Raw genomic sequence first — 11537 nt, forward strand, 5'->3', positions numbered from 1 at the left:
GGAACAAGTAAACGATCTAAACTTTGTCAAGGAGCTCTAGGTGTATGTGGAGTGTGTGTTCAATGCTAGGATGACATTTTACAACTCCACCTTAACCTTCATTTCTTGTTTGTACAGAGCCCTTAGGTCAGACATAGGTAAACATGTAGGTCTTTTCCAGGCACTTATCCAGTCCTGGACATGGACACACACCTACATATTTGCATGGTCTTCTGGAGTTTCAGGGGTATGTTCTAGCTTTCAAAGACATCCAGTTACATCTCTTTCCCCAGTTTTTCCTTTATGTTTTTAGTCAGATTGTTGTTCATCCCCACAGTTGTCATCACCTTAGGTAGCAGCAATGCTAAATGATTACCACTGATAGTTTTGTATGGTCTCCCCCTCCCGGAGATAACGCTGTCTGTAGTGAGCAGGTGAGGTCAGTATTAATTGGATGAGTTCTGAGTAAGGTCAAATAAAGATAAACCTTGCAAACAGGATTTTTTTGGGGATCTGCCAAACACATCAAATAATGAAAATTATCTGGGAACTGGGTTTTGGAGGAACTCTAAATCCCTCTTCAGAGGTAGGTAGAGGGTTGATTTTATCATGATTGAGGGGCTCTTGGTTTTCAAGGCTACCATGGTTCAGAGAGATTTGGATGAGATTATGGTAATTTAAACACCAAAAACCTCATTGTTCTTACCAAGATGCAGCTGTTTTTCTTGAATAATTGCTTCCCGGTGTTGCGAGCCTTTTTTTTTTTTTAATTTTCAGAGTTCATAAAAAGATGATTTTGACAATTTTTGCCAGTGTTCCCCTCGTTTTTATGGAGGAGAGGATTTTTGGAGATCATTACCCACTATTTCTACTGACCTCATTCTTCCTTAATATATTTGCTTTATTTTCCAGTCTGGCTTTTTCAGACCTTCTTAAACAAAAACACATTCTTTCTTCCACTGCTGTTAGCTGATGTAATACTTGACTGGTAAAATAAATGGAATCCAGGGATACAAACTTACCTACATATGTAATGACCACCTACCCTACTTTCCTAATGGAAGACATGATTCCTCTCCCACTGAAGCCCAATCCATTCACCTGTCCTGTAAGTCCTGTCTCCTCTTTCATACTCTAGGGCTTCCTTTTTTTTTTCTTTCAAATTTCTCCTGTCTTTTGAATTACCATGTTTTCTTTCTCTACTGTGTCATGACCAGAAATATGTGACTATATTATATTTTCTATATGAAAAGATTTCCTTCCTCAACTACTTGTTTCCCTATCATTAACTGTTTCCTTACTATTACTTGGACTATTTCTCTGATCACCTCTTTGCCTAAGGTTCACAGATGTGTTGTCCTTAACTCTCCTCGTATTGTAACTCCAGTTTCCAAGAAAGGAGTCTTTCTGAGCTGAGCAGTGAGCTCCCTGGGCAAACAGTGTCAGTCATGGTGGGCAAACACTGGGTCCAGGAAGGTCTTGGGGAAAAAGGGGCTAGCTGAATTATAACTAAAAGCAGAGACAGGTGTGCTATGTGATGTATGGAAGTCTTGAATTGGACTTGAAATTAAATAACACTGTATATTAATTGGAATTAAAATTTAAAAATAAAATTAAAACAAAAAGGCAGGGACAAGTGGTTTATTCATGTCTGGAAGGCCCAAATGTAACAATAACTTGTTTGATATCTCTGTCATCCTTAATATCAATATCTTCTCAATAGCTCCTTAATTATATAAAATAAAAAGAAGTGAAGGTGGTACTAAAAGGCAAAGGAAGCCCCTGCAGTCTCAAGTATTCATGATTCATAGAACCTCTGAACACAAAAACTGTATGCTCCTGGTTCCAGGCTCAAACTGTTCCTATTTATTTATTTATTTAGAGTGCATGTGCAGTGGGGGAGGGGCTAAGGGAGAGGGAGAGAGAGAATCTTAAGCAGTCTTCACACCCAGTGCAGAGCCCTACTTGGGCCTCAATCTCACAACCCTGAGATCATGACCTGAGGTGAAATCAAGAGTCCATCACTTAACAGACTGAGCCACCCAGGTGTCCCTAAGCTCGAACACTTTTTAAGTGGAATCACCCCCGTGCAGACCCAGCAGTAGTGGCTGATTACTGCAGCTGGAGGTTTTAGTTTGCTTATCTAGAACTGTACCCCTGTACTCAAACATCCTAAACTAAAGTGAAATCTCAGATCAATTCAATTCTTTCTAGTACTTTTCACCTTAGCTGAGAGACAAGAAAGAGCTTCTATTCTCCAGGAAAAATATGCAGTGTTATTATCCAGCCATCACTCTTCTTATCAACACCATATCTAGTATTCCAATGAAAAGATACAAATTATGTGGAGCCACAAGACTATGGAACCTATACCTAAGGAAAACTTATGCAACAGAAGCCAACTCAGAGATGACTTGGATATTAGATGTAGCAGGCAACTTTACAATAGCTATTATTAATATGCTCAAAGTATTGCAGGAAAATGTAGAAAAATGAGTGAATGAACATGGCAATGGAAACCACAGAAGAAGCAATAGATCTATAAATTCTATTCTAAATTCCATAAATTGAAAAATATAAAATAACCAAAATCTACAACTTTGGAAGATTTGACTGGAGAATGACTACCATAAGAGAAAGAATTACTGTGAAGACAGGCCAAATAACTGTCCAAAAATGTGGCAAAAGAGAAAAAAAAGACTAAAAAGCTGAATTGAATCAGTGATATATAGAAAAGTATCAAACAGTCTAAGGTATGTGTAATTTGTAATTTCTTCTTAGAAAAGAATGGGGCAAAAAATACATTGGAAGAAATATTGACTAAAACCTACTGAATTTGTTGAAGACTTTAACCTACAAATCTAACCACTACAAATCACGAACAATAAATGTTCAGAAATACATACCAAGGTACATCATTTTCAAATTACAGTGTACTAACGACAAAAGAGTAGATTCTAAGACTACTCAGGATTAGTGGTTAAATACTCTATACAAGGAAAAAGCAATAAGAATAACCACTGAGGGGCTCCTGGGTGGGGCTCAGTCTGTCAAGCACTTGCCTTTGGCTCAGGTCCTGATCTCAGGGTCCTGGGATGGAGCCTGGCAATGGGTACCCTGCTCGGTGGGGGGCCTGCTTCTCCCTCTCCCTCATCCCCTCTCGCTCATGCTCTCTCTCTCTCACTCTGCACTCTCTCTCTCTCTCCAATAAATAAATAAAATCTTTAAAAAAGAATAACCACTGAATTTTTCTCAAACAATGCAAACCAGAAGACAATGGAGTGATACCCATTATGAGAGATCTAGCCATGCCTTTGAGGAATAATGTAAGGCAAAGTGAAGGACACCTTTCAAGTATTGTTTAAGGATGATAGAGAGGCTGTGAGTAGGTTGCAAGAAGTAGAGCACAGGAATGAGAGGAGAGCTGGGTCAGAAGAAAAGAGGTAGAGCTTTTGGCTTTCGGCTTGGGGAGGCAAAGGTGCAACTTTCTTCAGTCGTCCCGAATCCGGGTTCATCCGACACCAGCCACCTCCACCATGCCGCCTAAGTTCGACCCCAACGAGATCAAAGTCGTGTACCTGAGGTGCACCGGTGGCGAAGTCGGTGCCACGTCTGCCCTGGCCCCGAAGATAGGCCCGCTGGGTCTGTCTCCGAAAAAGGTTGGTGATGACATTGCCAAGGCAACCGGTGATTGGAAGGGTCTAAGGATTACGGTGAAACTGACCATTCAGAACAGACAGGCCCAGATTGAAGTGGTACCTTCTGCCTCTGCCCTGATTATCAAAGCCCTCAAGGAACCACCAAGAGAGAGAAAGAAGCAGAAAAACAGTAAGCACAGTGGAAATATCACTTTTGATGAGATTGTCAATATTGCCCGACAGATGCGACACCGATCTTTAGCGAGAGAACTCTCCGGAACCATTAAAGAGATCCTGGGGACTGCCCAGTCTGTGGGCTGCAATGTAGATGGCCGCCACCCTCATGACATCATAGATGACATCAACAGTGGTGCGCTGGAATGCCTGGCTAGTTAACTACAAAGGAAAATGTTTCAATAAAGGATCATTTGACAACCAGTGGACCTTTAAAAAAAAAAAAGAAGAAGAAAAGAGGTAGAGAAACAGTAATGAGGTTGAGGATAGATGAACAAAGAATGGAGTGTAAAATACCCAGAATATGGACTTACGTATATACAAATGAATTTTGACGAAGGCACCAATATAATTTAGTGGGGAAAGAAATCTTTTAAACAAATGGCTCTGGACCAATTGAATATCTGTATGGAAAAAAGTTGAACCACGACTTAAGCTTCACGTTATACATAAAATCACCATACCAAAAATTAACTCAAGGTAGATTACAGATCTTGCTGTAAAAGCTAAATTTAGAAAGTTCATAAAAGAAAACAGAGGGGAAGATTATTGCAATGTGAATGAGTTCAGATTTCTTAAATGCAGAAACATCAAACTGTTCTTCATCAAAATTAAGAACTGTACTCATCAAAACACGAAGAAAATCATAGACTGCATAATCAGATTCTCAGTACATGTATTCATCAAAGGAATAATATTTACATTACAAAAAGAACTCTTACAAGTCAATAAAAAAAAAAAGAACAACTCAGTAAAAAATGGGCAAAAGCTTCCATGGGCACTTCATACAAAAGAAAACACAAATACGTAATGAACACATGCAGAGATTCTCAACATTATTAGTTGTTAGAGAAGTGCATCTTAAACCACAGTAAAATCCCACTACTCACTAAAATAGCTAATATTAACAAGATTTAACGAATCAAATGTTGGAGAGGAGAGGGAACAACTGTTTCCCTTACATGTTGCTGGGGGAACATGCGAAGGTACAACATCTATGGAAAACTTCTGCAATATCTTATTAAGTTAAACACACACTTGCCTTGTGATTCAACAATTTTATTCTTGGTACTTAAAAGATTTGAAGCATAAACCATGTGTATAAAATATTTGTTATGCTCACTACATTATAGCCCCAAACTGGAAACTTCCATGTATCTATCAATTAGAAAATGAATAAGCTAACTGTTACAATCATAGAGTGACATTCTATTCAGGAATTGAAAAGAACAAACAAAAAAGAACCAACATGCAACAACATGAACGAATGAAAAAAGAATTTGCTTTAGCCCTGATTTCAAACTTTCTTGAAGCTAAGGAATTAGATACATAGATTGCTTCATATTTTATTGTAAAATTTTCTGCATTTTTTTCTATCAGATATACTTGTTACTGAGTATTTTTCTGCCATGTTGAATTATAAATGCAGAACACAAAAGTTCTGCTTGTTACCACATAACTGAAAACAAAACAAAAATCCCTGTTTTTTTTTTTTTTAGATTTTATTTATTCATTTGACAGAGAGAGACACAGCGAGAGGGGGATCACAAGCAGGGGGAGTGGGAGAGGGAGAAGCAGGCTTCCCGCGGAGCAGGGAGCCCGATGTGGGGCTGGATCCCAGGACCCTGAGATCATGACCCCAGCTGAAGGCAGACGCTTAACAACTGAGCCACCCAGGCGCCCCCCAAATCCCTGTTTTTTAACCGTCTTGTTTGGTGATCAGGAAGTGATGTTTTAATCATTTTACCTGTTAATGATAATTTGGTTCCATTACTTTGTTTTGGTTACATTTTAGGAAAATAGAGGTTTGGGAAAGTAATATAATACAATATAATTTTTCTTTAACACAATGGAAATAAGCTCCAAGTTACTAGAAACATGTTTATTAGTAGTTAACTACAATTAAGCAGGAGATGCTTGTATTTGATTCTATCTTCATTTGTTCCTATTTGATCCCATGGAGTGTCCCTAATGAAGTCTCTGTGAGGGGAATGTGTCACAGAGGCACAGGAGATAATAATGCCAGAGAAATCCAAGTAACAGATTTCCTTCTTTCTTAATAGACCTGCCTTTTTTCTCACATACCAAAGCAGAACTTTCTTTTTAACTGGGGTGTGTAAACATAGAGGGTTTCCCTTCCAACTTTTGTAACTACACAATCTCATGCCCGTGTCACATTGTGGTTTGCAACATCAGCCTCGAGGTAAGAAGTGCCAAGAAAATGAAGCTCATTTGGTTTCCTCCACAAGTGGGAGCTTGCCTTAGGCTGATGACTGTGCTGGCAGCCCAAAGAGAAAAGAGACTACTACTCCGATTTGTCATTTGTTTTTCTACCTCTAAATATGCACATATTTTCTACCTCTAAATATTACCTCAACTGAGATAGCTCATCAGGACAGACCATACAATGGATGTTTTTTCTATAACACGAACCCAATTTTGCAAAGGCGATTTCCATTTCCACAAAGATGCTAAATAAACAAAAAACCGGATTGCTCCCTTTCCATTTTATTTTTTTCCCCTTTTCATTTTAAACATATGTTTTAAATTGTTACAAAATATGGTAAATATGTCTGAGAAATGAGTTTTAAAATATCTTCTCCCTAATTTCAAGGCGTATTTTTAAACACTTAATAAAGTTCTTTGACTTGCTATGCCTTATTTGCTGACTGATTTGTATATGATCTGATAAGCCTTAAATTGACATGTGAACCATAGTCTTTCATTCATCAACATATTCACTTGAGAAGCTTGTCTGGAGTCTCTGTCCCAGGTCCTTGTTTTGTCTTTTGTTAATTGGAGAAATGCTTTTATGTTATGGAGAAAAGTAGAATAAACTACCTTTATAAAAGTTCAAATTTCTCATGTTTCCTCTGAGATTGTTTAAAATCATTTTTGTTTATTGATTTAATCTGTTTTTCAAGTATAGGGTCATTACCTTTTCAGGTATTTTAAGTTTTAATGACAGCATAATCAAAGTTTTAAATTATCTTCTAAAACTATATTCTTGACTATTTCTTCAAAAGGTAGGAATAATGCTAATTTTTTGAAATGTTTGAGCAAGATATAAATATAAAAAAACATTCCCAGGAGTCTTATTTTATAAAAGGGGAAAAAAATCATAACCCTGATCATGTATTTTATGAAAAAAAACCAGTAACATTTGGAGTAAGAGCATTATTTTCCTGTGCGCATGTGTGTTTGTGTGTGTTTGGAAGTGAACAGATGTTACAAACCCTGTGATTATCACTTGTCTATCCAATTCTTTAAAAATAGTACATTTGCAATATTTTTGTTCTTAAGTCAGATATTTTCAGAGGAAAGATCAAATGAAACAGAAAGAAAAAATCATCTTGAAATTTTTATCTGATCCTGATCCATTTAATCTTTTTTTTTTTTTAAGATTTTATTTATTTATTTGACAGAGAGAGAGAGAGCGAGAGCAGGAACACAAGCAGGGGGAGTGGGAGAGGGAGAAGCAGGAAGCCTGATGTGGGACTCGATCCCAGGACCCTGGGATCATGACCTGAGCCGAAGGCAGACGCTTAACGACTGAGCCACCCAGGCGCCCTCCATTTAATCTTGAGCTCAGCTCTCCAGCCTCACTTTTCCCTTAAACCTGATTATCAGTAGGAAAATACTTCTTGTCAGACTACAAAGAAAATCTTTCCAAATCCAGACTCCTGTGAGGTCCTCTTGTTTTTAGTAAGTCAGAGAAACGGTATGATGTATTTGCTTGATTTAGGATAGAGTTGTGATTTTTTTGTTGCTGTATTTGTCCATATTGTGTTTATTTTCTGGGAAACAGAAGTTCTTAAATCAGTCTATGAAAACTCATAATGGTTTTAGATAAGCTCCACGGAGGCTTTTATTTCAAAGAGCTTAACACTGGGTAAATAAAAATACTCCATTCTTCATATAGAATCATTTCACAGTGTTTTTCTAGCAACACTGAAGATTTTGTAGGAATCCATATAACCACTCTGGGCCACTATCCCTGTTACAAACTCTCCTTATTTGCAAAACAGTTGGGGTTTCAGGCTACAGTCAACTGCCTTGGAACAGATTGGAATAACCAGCAGACAGCTCCTGACCTTTCTTACCTAGCCTGAGAGGTGAGCCTCACATGCAGACCTGTCAGAACAAAAACAATATTCTGACCCAAGTGGGGACTAAGCCCATAACCAGTTTTCAATCTTTGTTAAAAGGTCCACATCACAAAATAGTTGGTTGAAGTACTGAAAAACAAAAACGAAAACTATAGATGTTTCAACCAAAGTTTTAGTTGAGACAACACTGTTACCCTGTCTGTTTATGACATAGGCCATTGCATCTATATTCCAGAACTTCAGTTTATTGTTTGTAACCAAAAGAGGTACAGTTACATTCTGCTTCTAAAATTCCTTGCCTTCTTCTGCCTGTGATTGTGAGCATATTTCCTTTCCCCAGCCAAGTTCACAAAAGATTAAATGAAAAATAGCAGTGCCATGTTATACCTATGTCATCTGCACAAAAGCTCAGATGAATAGAACTTTTTCCATGTTAACAAATAAATAACTGTGTGTTTAGAGTACCTGAGTTTTAAGCAGTGTACTTGATTGATGTTCTTGAATGGAAACTTTCAGTGCCTTGCTAAAAACAGGGGTGCGTATTTATCTGACAGAAGTGCATCAGTCCAACAGCTCCTACAAATGTGGTGCTTTCTGTTTTTATATAGAAAATATCTGTCCTGGGCCTTTGTTCTTTTTTTATTATTTTTTTATTTTATTATGTTATGTTAATCACCATACATTACATCATTAGTTTTTGATGTAGTGTTCCATGATTCATTGTTTGCATATAACACCCAGGCCTTTGTTTTTTTCATCCCCACAGCGGATCATTTGCACCATTCCTGGGAATATCATCTCACTTGGCGACTTTTTATTAAATGAGGGTGTGAATTTGTCCAGTGTTCTCATAAAGAGCTATATTTACATTTATCTGGTTGCTTTTATGGATTATGAGCTCTCTGTGGTCCTGGGACAGCCATGGAGAGCCATCAGTCTGTGCTTTCTGTCTATTTAATTCAAATAGTTCAGAAATGGCCTAGGCCTAGTCTATAAACTGAGTGTTGTGGAGCAGTTCATTTCTTTTGCAAGGGTCAAATCATGCTGATAAATATTTTTTTTCAAGATGTATTTTACTACTAGCTGAAAACCAATGGAATATAAAAGGAAAAAAATTGTCATCATTAGATGAATTTTCATATCAAGATAATCGTCACCATATTTTCCCATTTAATCTCCATGCCCTTATTTGTCTTGGGCAAATTCAGTCCTTAGTGCTTTTTGGCTTAAGGGGAAGATATTTTGTAATACTGAGATTTAATATGTGTTTGCAGCCAAGTTCAATTTATCACAAATATTTGAGTCAATCACACAATTCTACTTTCTTCTCTCTCTGCGTTATAATATCAAAATTCAGCTCGTGATAACATTTCTTCTATAAAAGTACCACAAATCCAGTGAGCAACAGACTATATGTTGTTTAGACCTTATAAAATATCTAACAGAGTGCTTTAAAATACTTGATGATGAGCTCTTTGTCATCAAGGAGTAAATTCCTCATAGTCTCAGCTCCTCCTTCCTGTTTATTGGCTCACTAGTTGCCTCATTCAGGAGGTGTGTGTTGAGCATTCATTTATCTGACTAATATGCTCGGCCTGGCAGTGTAAACCTGGCTAAGTCGTGTTCACCACCCTCTAGAAGTTGATGATGTTAAGTAATCTCAGAGCTTCATGAATTTAATCTCAGTCTTTATAAACTCCCTGAACGAAGTGCTGCATGAGGAAGAAGAGACCAGGAAAGACGTGGGTAGATATCTAAGAACGTAGACGGATATCGGGAGAAAGGCAAGGGATAGAATCCGAAGGACAGAGTTTCTGACTCTGGCACTGCCCCTGCAACCAGTGACCTTAGGAGAGTCACTAGAACCTAGACTGCAGTGTCCTCAGTGCACAGAAATGAGAACTTATTTAATTATCTGAAGGATTAAAAGTGATACAGAGTCAAACAAAATATGGTCCCTACTTTGCCTTTAATAAGATTAGGGGAAATCATAATTGGATCCTGTTGTTGCCGCAAAGTTCTAAAGAGAAACCAGGAACTTGTCTTTCAGGCAAGCAACTTTTAATCTTTTTTTTTTAACTTTTCTGTTGTTCCAGTGGCTATTAAACTCACACCTGACGGGGTTGATTTATGATTTCATTTTACTTTTTGTTAATTTCCAGATAGACTAAAAGAGAGAAACAGAAGAATGAAATTACCAGGAAAGGGGGGAAAATTGGAGTTTTATAAAGCTGAAGGACTCCGTATCATTTATTTCTGTGATCCAAAGCCAAAGCATGTCTGGCACATAGTCAGTACACAATAAAATTTTGTTAAACTAAACACAAATATTCTCATGCCTCTATTTTAATAGCTATAGTGGCTGGGGGGGATTGTTTTCATTATTTTGTGGACAATGGAAAAACATTAGGAGTCATAGTTAATAATCCAATGTTCAGCTGCTCTCTGTAATTGCTATTTCTTCTGCTAGTTTTGAATAAGCACTGCAAGGAGAACAGGATTTGAGAGACGAGAAGTACTGTTTATGTGGAAGAAAAAGGCACTGGACTCATCTGAAAATTCCACACTTCCCATAACATCCACTCTAGTGCTCGGCAGTTAGTTTGAGCAGCCTTATGGTTACTAGAAAATACAATATTATGTTGATAAAATATATAAAACACAATAACAATGATAACAATTATAATAACACCTACTATTTCTGGAGTCAATCATGGCTCTGTGTCAGGTACTGTTCAGTATGCTTACATGCGAAATACTATTCTCATGAATACTGTCATAAAGTACATATATTATTATTTTCAATTAAGATGAGGAAACCAAAGCACTTGGAGGTTGGTAATTTGCCCAGTTTTTCAGCTATTACCTCTCTAGTTCTCTGACTAGAATTTGAACCCATGCAGTCTGACTCCTGGGTCCATAACGTTAATCATTATATTGTAAAATGTTGTATATATTGGTTTCATTATGTGAAAGCTGTAGAATGCTCTTGTGTTTGTCTTATAAATATGCATCTAATTATGAAAAAGACTGTAGAAAAATTGATAAATATCCTGATTACTGGTTGATCGAAATTAATTTCAGTTACTCACTGCAAAAGAAACCTCACCACAAGATAAACCTCACCACTACTGTGTCCACACTTACCCCACTCTCCTACCCTTCAAACAACCTGATCCACATAACCTCAGGAATCTGAACCATTTTTTGACATATTTTTTCATGCTTGAAAAATAAGGTCCCTGTCCCACCATTTGTAATATCAACTGAGGTAAACGTAAGCCTATTGGTAGTAAGATCACTGTCTGGCAACCTTTGTATTGATCATATGTTGGCTACACTTTGAGGTTTCTAAGACAAACTTCATAACAATCGTAAAATTCTACCCCTACGAGCTCTCAAATGCTTAAGAAGGATGTTCGAATAAGGTACCTGGGCACTGTCTGGTGAAATGAATATGTGTTTTTATTTTCCCGTAAGCATTTAAGGTGTCTTCTGTCAAAATGTCCACTACAGGAACTAAGTTCCAATGTTAAGCCTACCATTTATTAGATGTGTTACTTTAGGTGAGGTTATA

The 11537-nt window shown here is 37.4% G+C and overlaps 1 protein-coding gene across 1 annotated transcript; it reads left to right on the forward strand.

Moving 5' to 3' along the window:
• The first annotated feature begins 3453 nt into the window (after positions 1 to 3453).
• Positions 3454 to 4058, forward strand: LOC112809602 (large ribosomal subunit protein uL11-like). The gene has a single exon (XM_073881316.1). It carries the CDS (start codon positions 3516 to 3518, stop codon positions 4011 to 4013), a length of 498 nt encoding a protein of 165 aa, XP_073737417.1. The 5' UTR covers positions 3454 to 3515; the 3' UTR covers positions 4014 to 4058.
• Positions 4059 to 11537: the final 7479 nt, after the last annotated feature.

This window comes from Callorhinus ursinus, unplaced genomic scaffold, assembly GCF_003265705.2.
Source record: "Callorhinus ursinus isolate GAN/ISIS: 27379988/994484 unplaced genomic scaffold, GSC_fseal_2.0 scaffold42, whole genome shotgun sequence".
Lineage (NCBI taxonomy): Eukaryota > Metazoa > Chordata > Mammalia > Carnivora > Otariidae > Callorhinus > Callorhinus ursinus.

What these genes read in the sequence shown, in the direction of transcription:
- LOC112809602 (XM_073881316.1), top strand. Translation starts at nt 3,516, where the DNA reads ATGCCGCCTAAGTTCGACCCCAACGAGATCAAAGTCGTGTACCTGAGG.